At 44.9% G+C, this 19,607-nt stretch overlaps 1 protein-coding gene across 2 annotated transcripts; it reads left to right on the top strand.

Annotated features, from left to right (window-relative positions):
- The first annotated feature begins 105 nt into the window (after positions 1-105).
- On the top strand, positions 106-15,390 carry ILF2 (interleukin enhancer binding factor 2). Of its 2 annotated transcripts, XM_030187736.1 has the most exons (15): positions 114-209; positions 345-404; positions 5,500-5,542; positions 5,799-5,903; positions 5,994-6,071; positions 10,608-10,710; positions 10,791-10,856; positions 11,839-11,955; positions 12,108-12,186; positions 12,765-12,852; positions 13,012-13,073; positions 13,760-13,874; positions 14,035-14,125; positions 14,851-15,013; positions 15,205-15,390. In XM_030187736.1, exons 1-14 carry the CDS (start codon positions 205-207, stop codon positions 15,006-15,008), a joined length of 1,170 nt encoding a protein of 389 aa, XP_030043596.1. In that variant the 5' UTR covers positions 114-204; the 3' UTR covers positions 15,009-15,013; positions 15,205-15,390. The 2 variants fall into 2 exon arrangements, with proteins under 2 accessions (XP_030043597.1, XP_030043596.1); XM_030187737.1 differs by lacking the exon at positions 345-404 and having other exon boundaries at positions 106-209.
- Positions 15,391-19,607: the final 4,217 nt, after the last annotated feature.

Raw genomic sequence — 19,607 nt, 5'->3', positions numbered from 1 at the left:
TTGGCCGTCGGGCCCCGAGAGCCGTTGGCCGCGGTGGTTCAGTATCAGGCGCGCTGATTGGCTGTGACGTGAGCGTGACGTGTCGGCCAATAGCTGAGTCCCTTGTTGCCTGGTCTCCTCTAGTTCTTTCTGTCGTTCCTGTGGTGAGGCCGGCGCTGCCATTGTTGTTTTCTGCTGGTCTTTGTGAGCGATTTTGGCGCCAAGATGAGGTGAGCGTCCGGCGGGGCGAGGTAGAACCGAGGCTGTGGGGGCGCGCGCTGGCGGAGGCCGGGGGTTCTAGAGGCGGCGCGGTCTGGGCTGCCGTCGCTCCTCGTGTCCGCTAATCTCCTGTCTTCTCTCGGCAGGGGCGAGCGAGGACGTGGCCGTGGCGGGCGCTTCGGCTCCAGGGGCGGCCTGTCTACGGGGTGAGTCGGGGTGGCGCACGTGTGACTGAGGACAGCGGAGCGGAGGAGAAGAGGCGAGGCCTTTGCGTCCCCTCCGCCCTGAGATTACCCAGGCCCTTCTCTGTGTCCCCCCTCCCCTCCCCCTCTCACCCTCCCCCACCCTGTGGCTAGTCCAGAGCAGATACCTAGGCCGGAGCCTCTGCCCAAAGTCAGAACCTTTTCACTAGGCAGCTGCCTACAGGCCGGAACTAGTTTACTAGGCCAGAGCCTCCTGCCCAAAGTCAGAGCCTCTTCACTAGGCAGCTGCCTACTGCCCAGAACTAGTTTACTAGGCCAGACCTCCCCAAAGTCAGAACCTTTTCACTAGGCAGCTGCCTACTACCCAGAACTAGTTTACTAGGCCAGACCTCCCCAAAGTCAGAACCACTGCTCAGAACCCCCACTAGGCAGCTGCCTACTACCCAGAACTAGTTTGCCAGAGCCTCCTGCCCAAAGTCAGAACCACTGCTCAGAACCCCCACTAGGCAGCTGCCTACTACCCAGAACTAGTTTACCAGGCCAGACCTCCCCAAAGTCAGAACCACTGCTCAGAACCCCCACTAGGCAGCTGCCTACTACCCAGAACTAGTTTGCCAGAGCCTCCTGCCCAAAGTCAGAACCACTGCTCAGAACCCCCACTAGGCAGCTGCCTACTACCCAGAACTAGTTTACCAGGCCAGACCTCCCCAAAGTCAGAACCACTGCTCAGAACCCCCACTAGGCAGCTGCCTACTACCCAGAACTAGTTTACCAGGCTGGAGCCTCCTGCCCAAAGTCACAACCACTGCTCAGAACCTTTTTACTAGGCAACTGCCTACTCCCAGAACTAGTTTACTAGGCCAGAGCCTCTGCCCAACACCTGAACCCATCGCCCCTGCCCAACACCCTTTTACCAGGCCGGAGTTATTGCTTTCACTCATTTACCACGCCAAAAACACCGTCACTGGCCAGCTCTTTTTTACTAGGCAGTTGCCTACTGCCCAACACCTAGTATACCAGGCCAGAGCATCTGCCGCTGCCCAGCACCTTTTTACCAGGCCGGAGTTATTGCTTTCACTTGTTTACCAGGCCAAAGACACCATCACTGCCCTGTACCTTTTCACTAGGCAGCTGCCTACTGCACAGCATTAGTTTACCAGGCTGGAGGCTCTGCCACTGCCCAACACCTTTTTACCAGGCCAGAGTTATTGCTTTCACTTGTTTACCAGCCCAAAGACACTGTCACTGTCCAGCACCAGTTTACCAAGCCGACCCCACAGCCCCTACCCAACACCTTTTTACCAGGCCGATACATCCTGACAAGCACCAGTTTACCAGGCCGAAGCCACTGCCCACCACTTTGCCAGGTTAAATTGGGCCCTAAGATAAGGCACTGGAGGCTTCTCTTTTGTTTGCCTGACTTCCCCTCCCTTCTCACAGTTTTGACCTTGCCATATCTACTTCTGTCAAATTATATTTTCAGATTGATGAATGCATATACTTTGGTTCCTTTTGTTCTAACCATCCATCCTCCCTCCCATCCTGTCTGCCCCCATATTTTAATTAACTGTAGTAGGATCTGTTACTGGCTTCTAGTATATCAAATAAAGACAAATTATGATCTATATAAACACTGACTTTCTTACCTGTTCATGATACAAAGGCCTCCTGAAATTGCAGATTATCACTTTGTCAAGCCTTGTCAACCTCATTGCTTTTACTGAGCTTTAATTATAATGAGCTACAACTTAATATGTGCTCACAACAACGAACCTACCTGATTCTGTGCAGTTTTATTATTATTATTATTAGCATTTGTATAGCGCTACCAGACGCACACAGCACTGAACACCTGACACAGAGAGACAGTCCCTGCTCAATAGAGTTTACAATCTAAAATAACACAGACAGACAAGACAATTAAGGGCGAGGGAAGTACTGGGTGAGAAGGAACAAGGCGAGGCAATTGAGTAGTGGCTAGGAGCCAAAAGCAGCAGTGAAAATGTGGGTTTTCAGCATAGATTTGAAAACAGGCTCGGGAAGCTTATTCCAGGCATAAGGTGACGCGAGAGAAAAGGAACGAAGCCTGGAGTTAGAAGTGGAGGAGAAGGGGGACGATGAGAGATTTGTCCAGTGAGTGGAGGTCACGGGGAGGAATGTAGGGAGAGTGGAGAGGTAATGGGGGGGGGGGGGGGGGCTATAGAATGGATTCATTTAAAGGTCAGTAAGAGAAGTTTGAACTGTATATGGAAGCAGACAGGGAGCCAGTGAAGTGTGGGTATAATGATTTTGGTTGAAAATAAGCCATGCTGCAGAATTTTGGACAGACTGGAGAGGAGAGAGGTGACTGAGCGGAAGACCAGTGAGAAGTAAATTGCAATAATCCAAGTGAGAGGTGATAAGGGTTTTGGCAGCATATTCAGAAAGGAAGGGGCGAATTTTGCTAATGTTGTAGATAAAGAAACGACAGGTTTTGGCGATCTGTTGAATATGTGCAGAGAAGGAGAGAGAGGAATCAAAGATGACTCCAAGGTTACGAGCCGAGGAGACAGGGAGGATGTGAGAGCCATTAACAGAGATAGAGAATGGGGGAAGAGGGGAGGTAAGTTTAGGGGGGGAAATGAGAAGTTCAGTTTTAGTCATGTTTAGCTTCAGATGGCATAGAGACATCCAAGCAGCAATGTCAGACAAGCAGGATGAAATTTTGTCCTGGATTAAGGTTGAGATTTCAGGGGTGGAGATGTAGATCTGAGAATCGTCTCCGTAAAGATGGTATTGAAAGCCGTGGGATGAAATCAGGGTACCAAGGGAAGAGGTATAGATGGAGAAGAGGAGGGGTCCAAGGACAGAACCCTGAGGCACACCAACTGAAAGCGGGATGGAAGTTGAAGAGGAACCGCCAGAGTGAACCTAGAAAGAACAGGACCCTAGAATCCAATCGAGGATAGAGTATCTAGGAGTATGGTGTGGTCAACAGTGTCGAAAGCAGCAGATTGGTCAAGAAGGATAAGGATAGAATAGAGACCTCTGGATTTAGCCAGCAGCAGGTCATTAGAGACTTTGCTAAGTGCCGTTTCAGTAGAGTGAAGAGGGCGGAAACCAGATTGGAGTGGGTCAAGAATAGGTTGAGAAGAAAGAAAGTCAAGACAATGACAGTGAACGACTTGTTCAAGTAATTTGGAGAGGAAAGGGAGATGGGGCGATAGTTGGAGGGACAGGTAGGGTCAAGTGAGGTTTTTTTAAGGAATTGGGAGGCATAAGAGTCAGAGGAATCATCAGTATGGATGTTAGTCACCAAGGATGATGGAGGGGGGATGTAGGATCATGAAAGAAGGAATGCCAGGCATCAAAGTCAGTGAGAAAGGATGAAAGAGACTTAGGGGGTCAATAAATGACTGCCAGTCGGAGAGACAGAGGAGTGAAAAGGCGGATGGAGTGGACTTCAAAGGACAAAAAGCAGTGAGACTGGGGTGGAAGAAGAGGTTGGAATTTGCAGGAGGGAGAGAGTAGCAATCCAACGCCACCACCGCGTCCGGCAGGGCGAGGGGTATGAGAGAAAAGATAGCCACCATGGCAAAGGGCTGCAACCGAAGTAGAGTCATCAGGGGAGAGCCAAGTTTCAGTTAAGGCAAGTAGATGGAGGGAACGAGAAATGAAGAGGTCGTGAATGTAGGGAAGTTTATTGCAGATGGAGCGGGCATTCCATAGGGCGCAAGAGAAGGGTGAGGAGTAAGGGGGAAGTAGAGGAATAGAGATGAGATTAGAGATGTCACGATGTGGTCTGCATAAGTAGGAAGAAGGCAGAAGGGGAGGACCAGGATTGGGATTGATTGTCACCAGCTGAGAGTAAGAAAAAGGAGTAAGAGAGAGCGGAGGAGAGTTTTAACCTAAAATAACCATGCTGGCTCTTCACTGACCTTATGGAGGAAACAGAATTTTAAAAGCCAGTTGCAATGCTTTATGAAAACAATTGTAACTTGTATATAAATGAGCATGAATCGTATATAGAGTTAAAAAAAAACACCTTAAAACATGCAAAGAAATGCATGAGAATATCATAAAAATGCCAGAATGATCACGTATATATAAAGGTGTCTTACTCATTCTGTATATTTATATACTTCACGTTTATATACATGTTGCAATTATTTTTTATTTTATGAAGGATTATGACTTTGCAGGCTCATTTGCCGAAACACAGCTGTGTCAACTCTTCCCTACACTAGGCCATTGGATGTGTTGACAGAATAAAAGGATTTGGACTAGATCTTTGAGTCCTCGTCTTTTGTTACTTTCTCGTTTTGCAGATATATTCAGATACCTCAAAGATATTGGTAATGCACAAAAAGCAAAGCCATTTTTTTTTTTTGGGGGGGGGGGGGGATTCTAGAAGAAAGCCTTTTATAAGAGGGTCATAGGGGGTAGACTCGGGAACCTTAGCTTCCTAGAGGTGAGAGGTGATGGAGACCAAAATAGTAATGGAATTCAAGGTAGCCTGAGACAGAACCAGAAATGAAGGCAAAGCTAGAGGTATCGGGCACTGCAAAAGGATGAACTTTACAATCCGCTGTATGCTCAGGCTTTCCTAAATTCTTAGTTTTTCTTCTCCAGCCTCTATGAAGCTGTTCCCGTTTTAGTCTGTACTCAGGCACTTTATTCCCCCATTAAAATACCTTTTGTAAATTTTAGATATTTCAGCCCGTTTTCCATTTCTCTGGGAGAGAAATACTAATGTGTCACTTATAGCTTGTGTGTTGAAACAGAAGACTTATAAAAGTAGTGATGAAGCATTTTCAACTCTGTGCTTCTTGAATGTCTCAGCGTGAGAGAATAATTTTGCCTAATGTGTAGTGCATTGTTGCAGAGTAGAGAATGACATGGGGACAAAGTTTGCCCCCACAGGTTCTGTCTCTTTCCCCGCAGGCCATGTCCTCGCAAGCTCTGTCCCCCATCTCCGCGGTTATCTTCGGGTCCCCTTGTCATTCTCTATTGCAGAACTCAGGAAGGATGATTAGTGGTGTTCTGCCAGATGTAAAGCTTTTACATCAGATGAGCTGGGAATAAATGGAATTGTGACTTTAACTTTCCTTATTACTAGGTTCAGGCCTTTTGTTCCACACATCCCATTTGACTTCTATGTGGTGAGTAGTGAAGGTGGTTTTAAATATTTTATAATTGGGGTGAGGGGGGTTAAACAATGCTTAAAATACAGATCATTGCATGTAGAATGTAGTTTTTTTTTGTTTTTTGAAACAAAAAGTTTTGATGACTTTTAAATGAATTTGAATATAGTGACAATCAGCAGTGTGAATTTATTTTCACAGTTCACAGTATATGGAGCAATCCTGAGTTTAGGTGCCAAGAAATGAAACCTGACATGGGCTTTCTTTGTTTCAGTGTGAGATGGCATTTCCTCGTGTGAAGACTGCTCCAGATGATACTACTTTTAGTGAAGCCTTGCTCAAAAGAAATCAGGACCTAGCACCAACTCCTGCAGAACAGGTTATTAATGGGCTGTCTTATTAGAAATGAATATTTGTGCACTTTGGTTGTGAACAGGAAAACAGCTCACTTATTTGTTTTAATTTATAGGCATCCATCCTTTCCCTCGTGACTAAAATCAACAATGTTATTGATAATTTGATTGTGGCCCCAGGAACATTTGAAGTGGTAAGTGGTAGGGTTCTGTGACAGAGAGCTGCACGAGAAAAGGGTTGGCGGGGATCCCCTCCAGGTCCGCAGGGATGGACGCAGGTCCTGCGGGGTTCGTGCGGTAATGTAGTGCAAGACCAGCCTACCATAAGAACTTAGAGTAGTCATACTGGGTCAGACCAATGGTCCATCTAGCCCAGTATCCTGTTTTCCAAACAGTGGCCAAGCCAGGCCTCGTGTACCTGGCAGAAACCCAAATCGTGGCAACACTCCATACTACATATTCCAGGAGAAGCAGTTGCTTCCCATGTCTGTCTCGATAGCAGACTATGGTCTTTTCTCCAAGAAGTTGTCCAGACCTTTTTTATGGTTCAACAATTTTTATTGATGATATTATACAGATAACAGTACCCAGAAAAACATATTGTAACTCTGATAATGAACACATTCACAACTCAAGAAGAAAAAAAAAACCCCACATAGAGCATTATCATCAATGTTTTGGTATAGAACCCCCCTCCCCCCCCTTGTCAACACTCTAAAACAGTCTACCTTGAACTCTTATGTTCCCCCGACCCATATCAAACTTCCACCACACTCGAAATTTAATAAGGAACAAAGATGTTATCAAAAATTAGAACAGTAAAACAAACTGTAAAATCCTTCCCTCCCCTCCCACCTACCCCCCTCCCCTTGCTGAGAGATATCCAGACTTGTCCAGACCTTTTTTAAACCCAGATAACAATAACCGATCTTACTACATACTCCACTAAAGAGTTCCAGAGCTTAACTATTTGTTAAGTGAAAAAATATGTCGTCCTAGTGTCCCCTAGTCTTTGTACTTTTGGAACAAGTGAAAATTAGATTTACCTTTACTCATTCTAGACCACTCAGGATTTTGTAGACCTCAATCATATCTCCCCTCAGCCATCTCTTTTCCAATCTGAAGAGCCCTAACCTCTTTAGCCTTTCCTCATACAAGAGGAGTTTCATCCCCTTTATTATTTTGTTTGCTCCTCTTTGAACCTTTTCTAATTCTGCTATATCTTTTTTGAGATACAGCAGCCAGAACTGAACGCAGTACTCAAGGTGCGTACGTACCATGGAGTGATACAAATGCACTGTATTTTCAGTCTTACCATCCATTTCCTAATAATTTCTAGCATCCTGTTTGCTTTTTTGGCCACTGCCACACACTGAGCAGAAGATTTCAGTGTATTTACAATGACACGCAGATCTTTCCTTGGGCGTTGACCCCCAACGTGGACCCTACACCAGGTAACATCACCTTCCATTTGTCCACTTTAAATTTCATCTGCCATTTGGATTCCCAGCCTTTTAATTTCCTAAGGTCTTCCTGCATGTGTTTTAACAACCTTGAATCGTTTTGTATCTGCTAATTTGATCACCTCACTCATTCTGATTTCCATATCATTTATAAATATGTTAAATAGTACCAGTCCCAGTACAGATCCCTGTGGCACACCACTGTTCACCCTCCTCCATTGAGAGAAATGACCATTTAACCCTACACTCTGTTTTCTGTCCAATAACCAATTCCTAATCCACACCAGAACCTTGCCTCATATTCCATGACTTTTTAATTTTCTCAGGAGTGTCTCCTGAGGAACTTTATCAAAAGCTTTCTGAAAATCTAGATACATTACATCAACCGGCTCACCTTTAGCCACATGTTTATTCACGCCTTCAAAGAAATGAAGCAAATTGGTGAGGCAAGATTCCCCTCGGCTGAACCCATGCTCACTCTGCCCCATTAAACATGGTTGTCTCTGTGTTTTTTATAATAGTTTCCACTATTTTGCCCGGCACCAGTGTTAGGCTTACTCTTCTGTAATTTCCCGGATCACCCCTAGAACCCTTTTTTAAAAGTTTATAATTCTTGTTTATTGCAATCCAAACTGTGTCAAATTACAGCCATATTAACATAACACATCCAACAAATCAATGTTTGACATTGCTTACATTTCTGATGTTATGTCCCCAATGGTCCCCCCTCCCTCCCTCCCCACCCTCCCAACCATAGCTTAACAGGTCAATATTTTGCTTCTCGCTACTGGGGTGAGAGAGTCCCAAAATGGAGACCAGATAGTACAAAACTTCTCGCCTCTCTTGGAGGCCAGGTCCTTTATCCTAGAACCCTTTTTAAAAATTGGTGTCACGTTGGCCAGCCTTCAGGTACCTCGGACGATTTTGACAACTGGTTACGTATTACTAACGGCAGATCAGCAATGTCATGCTTGAGTTTTTTTGAGTACCCTTCTGGATGTATGCCATCCGGTCCAGGTGATTTCCTAATCTTTAATTTGTCAATTTGGCTCAGTATATCTTCCAGGTTCACTGAGATTTCTTTCGGTTTCTCTGCATTATCACCCTTTAAAACTGTTTCCGGTACAGGCAGATCTTACCTTTTCTGTAAAGACAGAAGCAAAGAATTTATTCAGTTTCTATGTCCTTGTCCTCCCTGAGCGCCCCTTTTGCTTCTTCATGATCTAACCGTCCCACGGATTCCCTTTCAGGCTTTCTGCTTCTGATGTACCTGAAAAAGGTTTTGTGAGTTTTAGCCTCTTTGACAAGTGTAAGTACATAAGTAATGCCACACTGGGAAAAGATCAAGGGTCCATCGAGCCCAGCATCCTGTCCACGACAGCGGCCAATCCAGGCCAAGGGCACCTGGTGAGCTTCCCAAACGTACAAACATTCTATACATGTTATTCCTGGAATTGTGGATTTTTCCCAAGTCCATTTAGTAGTGGTTTATGGACTTGTCCTTTAGGAAACCGTATAACCCCTTTTTAAACTCTGCCAAGCTAACCGCCTTCACCACGTTCTCCGGCAATGAATTCCAGAGTTTAATTACACGTTGGGTGAAGAAACATTTTCTCCGATTTGTTTTAAATTTACTACACTGTAGTTTAATCGCATGCCCCCTAGTCCTAGTATTTTTGGAAAGCGTGAACAGACGCTTCACATCCACCTGTTCCACTCCATTCATTATTATACCTCTATCATGTCTCCCCTCAGCTGTCTCTTCTCCAAGCTGACAAGCCCTAGCTTCCTTAGTCTTTCTTCATAGGGAATTCATCCCATCCCCGCTATCATTTTAGTCTTCATATCCCTATTTAGCCTTGTTAGTGCTTTGCATCTTACTTGCCAGTGCTTATGTCGCTTCTTATGTTCTTCATTTGGGTCCTTTTTCCATTCTTTGAAGGACAATCTTTTGGCTGTAATGGCTTTTATTTCACCTTTTAACCATGCTGGCTGACGTTTTCTCTTCTTTCCACCTTTGCGTATACATGGAATGCATCTGAACTGGGCTTCCAGATTGGTATTTTTGAATAGCATCCACGTCTGATTTAGTGTCCTAACCTTTGCAGCTGATCATTTTAGCTTCTCTTTAACCATTTTTCTCATTTTATTATAGTCGCCCTTTCGAAAATTAAATGCAGCCACAGTAGATTTCCTTTGAGGGTTCCTCCTAGATAGTAGCTCAGACTTGATCATGTTATGATCACTGTTTCCCAGGGGACCCAACGCTGACACCTCTCGCTGTATGCCCTGCATGCCCCCAAGGACCAGATCCAAAATGGCTCACCCTCTTGTCTGTTCCTGGACCAGCTGCTCCAAGAAGCAGTCGTTTGTTGCATCTAGAATTTTTATCTCCCTGGCACTCCCTGATGTAACATTTATCCATTCAATATAGCGTTGCCCAATTTGCCAACTTTCCTAATCGTTGTAAACATGTCCTCATCCGTCTGTTTGTTCTGTCACGGTGGACAGTAGTATCTATCCTTTCCTAAGCTAGTTTTAACAATTATAATAGCAGTAACAAAATGGATGTGGCTTATAGCACTGAAATCCCCATATGCACTGAGAGGGAAAGTTGGGTTATTTTTGTACAGGGGATGGGTGGGATAGTTGAAATTTGTCCCTGTCTAACTCAAGTAATGAAGGCCAAAATTGCTTAGTGTGCTGGTAGAGGTTAAATTGGAAGAAATTATTTCTAAATAATTGAAAAAATAATAAATAAAAATCCTGACAACTAAAAGTAGTACCTGTGGAGTAGGACATGCAGGAGAGGATATATATTGTACTTCAGGAAGAAATTTAAACCTTTCTAAATTTTTTTTTTTTTTTTTTTTTTTTTAAATATATCGGGGTTCATATGTTTTTCTTTTGGATTTTAACTTTTTTATTTACATTTTATTTTTAAAAGGCACGAGTTGACTTTTTTTTCTGTTTATCCTTTAACTTCTTCTATTAGATGTGTTGAGTTTAATAGTTAATCAGTTATTGGCTTTATTTGCAATGTTCTGCTTTACCCCTGTTCAAATTATGATCATATAAAGTAGTTTACACTGTAAAAATTGTAAAACAAACCAAAACTGAGTATAAAAGAGAAAAACCAGATGAGTTGGTGCCCTTTTGTTGAAAGTGAATGCAGAATAGTTATAATTATACCTATTCCTTAATAAAGAGCAGCTTAGCTATTATGTTTCTTCCCCCCCCCCCCCCCCCTTTCTTTTTCTGTTCTAGCAAATTGAAGAAGTTCGTCAGGTAGGTTCTTACAAGAAGGGCACCATGACCGCAGGACATAATGTTGCTGACCTGGTGGTGATCCTGAAGATTCTGCCAACATGTGAGTCGTCTTCCCTTCTGAATGTAAAAACGTTGTGGTGTGTTGAAAGCCGTCTTCATGAATTGTCTTTCTCTTTGCAGTGGAAGCTGTTGCTGCATTGGGGAATAAAGTGGTGGAGACTTTACGAACCCAGGAACCATCAGAAGGTTGGTTAGTTCACTATTCTTGCCAACATGGATAGGGCTTTGCCTTCATTGCTGCTGTCTGAATGATCGGTGTTCAATGCATGTGCACTCTGGTATTACAGTGGCTTTTGCAGTGATCCTCTGCATCCTGAATTTAAAAAACTTTATCTGACTCTCTACCTCCATTATTTTTTTTTTCTGTAACTATGTACACTTCCCCAGCGACCCTCCAGACCGGTCAAGACGCTTGGGTTATGTACTCCTGCCAGCAGAGGGAGACTGAGAACACTAAAACTAACAATGTATAAGCCACCTGCCCAACCCCCAAGCAGCCAGTAAATCTCAGTATCCAGCAGAGGGTAGATGTGCAGCCTGAGCAGTCAGTCTGACCTGGGATTTGTTTTACGCCTTTTGTTGGTTGGCACCCTGTACTTAGAATTTGTGTGCTTCGGGGAAGTGGGTCCGGTGAGGCTCCGTTTTTCCCTGGGGTGTCGCACCCAGTGATCGGGTCCCTCCCCCTGCTATGCTCTCCTGAGCAGTCAGCCCTGTGTGATTGCAGGAACCTTGAGAGCCATAGCCCTTGTCAGCTTTTAGCAACCGGGCTGGGAGGTAAGAAGCCAGTTGAAAAAAAAAAAGAAAAGCTCTGCTTGTTTGTTTTGGGGCTGACCGGGGGAGCTGCAGTGCGTTTGTGAGAGAGAGTGCGTCTGGGCGCTGCTGCCTGTTAGGTTGCTTACCTCCTTGTCGGCGGGGGAACCTAACTACGTACACTTTTTTTTGTTGTGAAGGCTTTGCTTTGCCTTGCTGTGGTACAAATGGCCTATTGCAATCATTTGATATGCAAGTCATAGTTTTGCTCATCTGATCTGGAAACATTGTGCACAGTTCTATGGGTTTAATCTGATCCCACTTGGTGTTGCTGGGTTGATTCTAGAACTTTTTAAGGCGGATGTTGTTACCTTCATGAAAGAGTGACTCCTGCAATGAATGTTTGTTTTTCTTGCAGTTTTGACAATGCTAACTAATGAGACTGGCTTTGAGATTAGCTCAGCTGATGCCACAGTTAAGATCCTCATCACTACTGTGCCTCCCAATCTCCGCAAACTTGATCCTGAGCTTCACTGTGAGTAATCTGTCTTGGAGTTAGTGGGACGGGAAAGAGACTTGATTTATCGATGTTTCGATAGTAATGTTGAAAGCGATTGGGATCTTGCTGAAGACTATTGTGTTCAGCCTGTTGACAGCCCTCTTTGGTTTTTTTTTTTTTTTTTTCAGTGGACATTAAAGTGCTGCAGAGTGCTTTGGCAGCCATCAGACATGCACGGTGGTTTGAAGAGAATGCATCCCAATCTACGTAAGTTTAACTAAAAACATTTGGTCGCAGCCTTTTAGTTCCTGTAATGTGCAGCAGTTTTAAATTTCAACCCTCTCCTAGAGGCACACCTAACTACTTGGGTTTCAGGATTAGCACAATGAATGTGCCTGAGGTTTGCATCCAGTTGGTCTCCAGAATATGTGTGAGAGGTTTACATACACATTACACAGGTACTAAAAGTCCAGCTTGCCAGGGGTGAAGCACAGCTTTAAATAAGCTTTGAATGTCCGCCAGCAATTGGGACCCAGTTCCTAGGGCTTGTTTGCAGTTCTGTGCTTCGTGCCCTTTTCACTTCCTATTTTATGATGTGCTATTTATTTCAGCTTGTGCTTACCATTGTAAGACTTCTTCAGAAGGGCAGCTGGACTTACCACAGACTCCTTTTCAAACAGGGCTTGCAAATCTTTATCCTTTTCACTTAGTCTACGAGCATTTGCATTCATTGCTTTCCAATTTTGATATTAACACTTTGAGACACACATCCTGGGAACTTTCCAAATGCTGATTTTTTTTGCCGAAGGTTGGTACAAAAGCTTTGTTTATTCTGCTGCCCACAGAGTGAAGGTGTTAATCCGGTTGCTGAAGGACTTAACCTGCAGATTTCCTGGTTTTGAGCCACTCACCCCCTGGATTCTGGACCTTCTGGTAAAGGATTCAAAGCTTTCAGTGACTTTTTTTTCTTCTTACACCAAAAAAAAAAGAAATGTAAACAAAGCCCACATAGTATGAATACATGAGCTTTTAATTTCATACAAAGGAAAAAAAAATCAGGGATGGGTCACTAACTTTTCTTTTCTATCTAAGGGGCATTACGCGGTGATGAACAATCCTTCCAGACAGCCTCTTGCTCTCAATATCGCTTACAGGTAAATTTGCATCCATGGTAGAACCATCTGTTAGCCACAAGGCTGTGAAGCCATTGCTCTGCTGGCCTACTGGATAATCTAGCTGAAAGGGGATGTACCAACACTGACCTTGTGAGAGCCTGGCCATGGGCCTGCAAATGGTCATTCTTGGTTTAATTTGTTGTTGGGAGTAACGGTTACAGCAGTGGAATGAGAACCAGAAAACAGGGGTTCAAATCCCACTGCTTCTCCTTGTGATCTTGAGCAAGTCACTTCACCGTTCATTACCTCGGGTACAAGAAAATACCTACCGTAACTGAAACAAACTCACCTTGAGCTACAATCCAAATTTTATGCTGTGATGAGAGGAAGGATAATCCTTGTTTTTCTGCCCAGTGGCTGACAATTGCGGATTTTTTTTTTCTTAAGTTTTTTTATCATGGGTTCTCAAACTTGTCCTGGGGGACCAATAGCCAGTTAGGTTTTCAGAAGTTACAACAAACATACCTGAGAGTTTTGCGTGCCCAGTACCTCTGTTTTGTGTCTCGCGCATATTAGGGATATCCTGAAAACCTAGCTTGTTGCAGGTTCCTATGGGCCAAGTTTGAGACCCACTTATTTCTTTTGTATGCATCAGGAGTGGGACACGAGGAGATTCCCCCCCCCCCCCCCCCCCCCCCCCCTAATTTTTGGACTTTTTTCTGCAGACGTTGTCTGCAAATCCTTGCAGCTGGACTCTTCCTGCCAGGCTCTGTTGGCATCACAGACCCCTGTGAGAGTGGCAACTTCAGAGTTCATACCGTCATGACTCTGGAGCAGCAGGTAAGCAGCACTGAATTATATGCAGCTTCAGCTCATTTATTGTAACCTTGTAATAATGTTCAGAAAGACCAGGCAGCTGGTACACTTCCAGCAATTTTCTTGTCTGGTGGGTTTTAAGGAGGATTTACTTGCTTAATTGGTTCCACTTTTCTGTGTTCAGGATATGGTTTGCTACACTGCTCAGACTCTAGTCCGAATCCTCTCCCATGGTGGCTTCAGAAAGATCCTTGGACAGGAAGGAGATGCAAGCTGTAAGTCGTGTACTAGCTGTTTATTACTACGTCCAGATTGGAAACGGGAACAAACCTCTGTGGGAAGTCAAAGGAAGAATAGAGGATGACACAACTACCCAACTGGAAATGGAGGCTTGAAAATTCTTCATTGAAGCACCAGAATAAGACCTTACAAGGGGCTGTGTTTTGGCAGACACAGCCGCCTGCTTCAGGGATCTGAACACTGTATGTAAACTGAACACAAAATCGATTTATCAAGATAGGTAGATATAGATATAAAAAAAGAATATATGGAAATAAATGAGCAAACATGACAAGCAAATAAAAACAATGGTGTACTTTAAAGGTTTAAGAAGTGTGCCACATTCTAAAGAGTCTAAATTGTAAAAACCATAGAAGGATTATCTCTTTATAATGCTGTCCACTTTTTAAAACTTAGTACACAGTTTCAGTTTGCTTGTCACGTTTGCTCATTTGTTTATGTTCTCTTGTGTGTATATATTTGGTAAATTAGTTATGCATTGTTACATACAATGTTGAGACCGCTGAAGCAGGCAGCTTTGACTGCCAAAACACAGCCCTGTGTTGGGTCTTACTCTGGTGCTTCAATAAAGAATTTTCAAGCTTCCACTTCCCATTGGGTAGTCGTCATCCTTGGCTACTTATATGAACATTCTCAGGAGCTTTAATGAGCTTGTCTGCAGTAGATTAAAGTTGGTATCTGTATGCTCTGTACTGCTTAGATCTGGCATCAGAAATGTCCACTTGGGATGGAGTAATTGTGACTCCATCTGAAAAAGCCTATGAGAAACCTCCAGAGAAGAAAGAGGGTGAAGAGGAGGAAGAGAATGTGGAGGAAGCTGTTGGAGAGGAGGAAGAGACCATGGAGACCCAGGAATAAATCTGGTAACTTAATTCTCATAATCAAGATGCTCTTCTGTTCTCTGGCTGTGTTTGCTGTGCTGTGGTTTCCTGTACTTGTCCGGTAGCTACATTTCATTTGTTTTGGTTCCCACTTTGTTTGCTTGGTGCTTCCCTAGGCTGCTGCTCAGCTACTACTATTCCTGCTTCTTATAGTGTAATCTTGTCTTTCACAGGTGGTTTTACCTACTTGAACCTCTCGGATGTCCTGGGCACACAGGAGGATGAATCCTAATGTTGTCTTGGACCAAACTCAAGTTCAAAAAGTTACTTTAGTTTTTATTTTGAGCTGTTGTGGTTTAATGCTAGTGCTGTAGCTTTTCTAGTGAACAAAAAATAAATGTCCTTTTTGTTTTTGTGGATTTTCATAATTCCTATACCTCCTTACCTAGTGCAATACCTGCGCTGTAAGCCTAACACCTGGAGAGGAAAAGAAGATAATGTGCATGGCATTCAAAAGTTAGGACAGCATGGCCTGATGTCCAGTTCTTTTACAGTACTCCAGTACTACCTGCAGTTCCCTCACACATGCTATTGAAAGTATCTGTCTCTTAAGAGCTGGTTTCTGCTGGAGGAACCTGAGTCACCCAGATGAACTTAAGCCAGGCAGTTGGTTCCCCTCTGATTTTTGTACAAGACCACTGTGTTTACCATAGTTTTTTTTTTTCTCTCCTCGGTGCCCTAACTCAAATTGGCAAACGTGGCTCCTTACATTTGATAGCCTACCTTTTATCAAAATAGCAAGGGGATAAAGATTTATGCATTTTAGCTATTTCAAAGGAAAATATAAAATATTATAAAAACATTTTTGGCCCTCATTTTTCTAAATACATGTAAATATTTTATAGCCTGCCAATCACAAACAGGTTACTGATCAATTTCTTACAATCAAAGCATAAAACAAAACATGGCCTGTCTATATATAATACAACCTAAGCACGACTCTTAAATTACATGGAGAATCATAATTAGAATAAAAACAGGTAAAATAAAGGCTATCTACACCTGCTAGCATCCCTGGGTTAGTTTTTTTTAATAAAAGAACTTGACTGTGCTTTCAGTTACTACTTAATAGAAGTTTTGGATGTCATTAAAATGGAATGGATTATAAAAAAGAACCTGCTAAAAAAAAAAAAAAATAGTAATATTGATGCAAATACCAAGGCAACAGCCAGAACCTGAAGCCCAGAGCCAAAGAAAATAATTTGTCTCAATCGTTGGCATACTGGGACAACTAGTTTCCAAGTCACAAGTACCTAGCAATCCCAAAAGTGAAATCAAATTTTCTATGGATAAGAAGAATTTATGGGTTGGTATTCCAATGTCAGCTGACAAGACCCACTCTCCCAGAACCCAGAAGAGATTAGAAAACAATGTTGTATGGACTTTTAGGAACTTGTCCAAATTTACCTCATTCTCTAGCAACAAATTCCAGATCTTAAGTTCACATTGAGTAAAGAAAAATTTTCATTTCCTCAGGGACACTCCAGACCGGTCAAGACGCTTGGGTTATGCACTCCTACCAGCAGAGGGAGACTGAGCACACTAAAACTGTAACAATGTATAAGCCACCTGCCAACCCCCAAGCAGCCAGTAAATCTCAGTCTCCAGCCGAGGGTAGACGTGCAGCCTGAGCAGTCAGTCTGGTCTGGTAGGCCTGGGATTTGTTTTAGGTCTTTTGTTGGTTAGCACCCTGTACTTAGAATCTGTGTGCTTCGGGGAAGTGGGTCCGGTGGGACTCCGTTTTTCCCCTGGGGTGTCACACCTGATGATCGGGTCCCTCCCCCTGCTGTGCTTTCCTGAGCGGTCAGCCCTGTGCCTCGACTCCTGTGTGATTGCAGGAACCTTGAGAGCCATAGCCCTTGTCTCGGCTGGGAGGTAAGAACCCAGTTGGAAAAAAAAGAAAAGCTCTGCTTGTTTCTTTTGGGGCTGACCAGGAGAGCTGCAGTGCATTTGTGAGAGAGATTGAGTCGGGACGCTGCTGCCTGTTGGGTTGCTTACCTCCTTTCTTCCCTGAGGGATGTCGGCGGGGAAACCGTCCTGTTGCCGGTTCTGTATACGTCGGGGGCACAGTGAAGGCTCTGGGGGGAACTGAAACCGCCTCTTTCTTCGCCTCCGGTATTGTCCACAGAGGTTTCCAGGGTTAGCTCAGGCTCTGTTGATACGTCCTTGCTCCCGGGTGCTGTAGCGACGCTTCTGATTTTGGCGGGAACTTCCAGCATCTTGGATTCCTCCGGCCCTGCGGTTTCGCCTCAGACGTTGCAGGATTTTCAGGGGCAGAACGTAGGCTTGTCTGAGTGCTCAGGGGGCATGGGATTCCCACCTGATTTGATTTGGTCAATGTTCCAGGCATGGAAGTCAGGATTCCAGCTTCGAGGTTGGGTCGCAGATGCGGCCTCTAAGTCCAAGTTGTGTTCTCTCCCTTCAAGGGTTCTATGCTGTTTGGGGAAGAGCTGGATAAGTTGGTACGCGGTCTTGGGGATGCTAACGTTCCACGCCTGCCAGAGATGCGTCCCAGAACAGGTGGTCGAGGGCTATCGGGCCGTGGTCATCTGCGAGATGCTCGGCAGTACAGGCCGGGTAGGCCCAATGGTGCGCCTAGAGGGCAATTTTTTTTCAGCGTACGCAGCCCTTTCGTAGAGGCCACCGGGGAGGTCGGGATGCATCTTCAGTGGGTTCTGCCTCGGTGCGTGCCTCGCAATGAAGGTGTGCGGGTCCAGCCTCTGGGTGCTAGTCTGTCAGTTTTACTAGAGGTGGACTCGCATCACGTCAGATCAGTGGGTGCTCGAAGTGGCCCTTTTTTTCGGGGATTTCCATGTTCTCGTCTCAAGGCCAGGGCAATTTGCCAAACCCTCCTTTGGTTGATCAATCTGGGGCTGTGGTTCCCGTACCCACCTCAGAGAGGGTGGCGGGTTGTTACTCGATGTATTTCGTGGTTCCCAAGAAGGAGGGTGCCTTCCGGCCTATTTTAGATCTGAAAAGGGTCAACGGGGGACTAAAGGTTTCCTCCTTCCAGATGGAGACTTTGCGTTAGGTCATCGTAGCGATTCAGTCGGGGGAGTTTCTCACTTCGTTGGATCTGACAGAAGCCTATTTACATATTCCCATCCAGGCACCGCATCAGCGTTTTCTTCGTTTTGTGGTCCTAGGACAGCATTTTCAATTCTGTGCTCTGCCGTTCGGTCTTGCGACGGCACCTCGTACCTTTTCCAAGGTTATGGTGGTCTTAGCAGCGGCATTGAGGAAGCAAGGAATCTTGGTCCATCCGTATCTTGACGATTGGCTGATTCGAGTTAAGGCAGGAGAGTGTAGAGGCGACCGTGACAGTGGTGAGTTTCTTGGAGTCGCTCGGTTGGGTAGTGAACGTGGACAAGAGTCACCTAGTTCTGTTGCAGTTCCAGGAGTATCTGGGAGTTCGTTTCAACACGTTAAAGGGGTGAGTGTGCCTACCGTCAGCTCGGATTGTCAAGATGCAGGCTCTGATTCGTCAGCTTTGCTCCAAGAGACTTCCTTCAGCTCGCTCTTAGCTGCAAGTATTGGGTCTCATGGCAGCGTCGATAGAAGTAGTTCCGTGGGCCCGGGCTCACATGCGGCAGTTACAGTCGTCCCTGCTGGATCGCTGGTCTCCTCAGACTCGGGACTTGAAGGAGAGACTCTTCAGTGGTAGCTTCACACGCCGAATCTGGAGAAGGGCATGCTCTTGGATCCAACGGACTGGATTGTGTTCTCACCACTGATGCCAGTCTGGGAGGTTGGGGGGGGGGGCCTACTGCCTCGGACAGGTGGTCCGGGGCTGTTGGTCATCTGAGAAGGCCGGATGATCCATCAATCGTTGGGAAACATGGGCGATATGTTTGGCTGTTCATAAGTACATAAGTACGTACATAAGTAGTGCCATACTGGGAAAGACCAAAGGTCCATCTAGCCCAGCATCCTGTCACCGACAGTGGCCAATCCAGGTCAAGGGCACCTGGCACGCTCCCTAAACGTAAAAACATTCCAGACAAGTTATACCTAAAAATGCGGAATTTTTCCAAGTCCATTTAATAGCGGTCTATGGACTTGTCCTTTAGGAATCTATCTAACCCCTTTTTAAACTCCGTCAAGCTAACCGCCCGTACCACGTTCTCCGGCAACGAATTCCAGAGTCTAATTACACGTTGGGTGAAGAAAAATTTTCTCCGATTCGTTTTAAATTTACCACACTGTAGCTTCAACTCATGCCCTCTAGTCCTAGTATTTTTGGATAGCGTGAACAGTCGCTTCACATCCACCCGATCCATTCCACTCATTATTTTATACACTTCTATCATATCTCCCCTCAGCCGTCTCTTCTCCAAGCTGAAAAGCCCTAGCCTTCTCAGCCTCTCTTCATAGGAAAGTCGTCCCATCCCCACTATCATTTTCGTCGCCCTTCGCTGTACCTTTTCCAATTCTACTATATCTTTTTTGAGATACGGAGACCAGTACTGAACACAATACTCCAGGTGCGGTCGCACCATGGAGCGATACAACGGCATTATAACATCCGCACACCTGGACTCCATACCCTTCCTAATAACACCCAACATTCTATTCG

This window comes from Microcaecilia unicolor, chromosome 14, assembly GCF_901765095.1.
Source record: "Microcaecilia unicolor chromosome 14, aMicUni1.1, whole genome shotgun sequence".
NCBI classification, from domain to species: Eukaryota; Metazoa; Chordata; class Amphibia; order Gymnophiona; family Siphonopidae; genus Microcaecilia; species Microcaecilia unicolor.
This window is presented reverse-complemented; position numbering and strand designations above follow the sequence as displayed.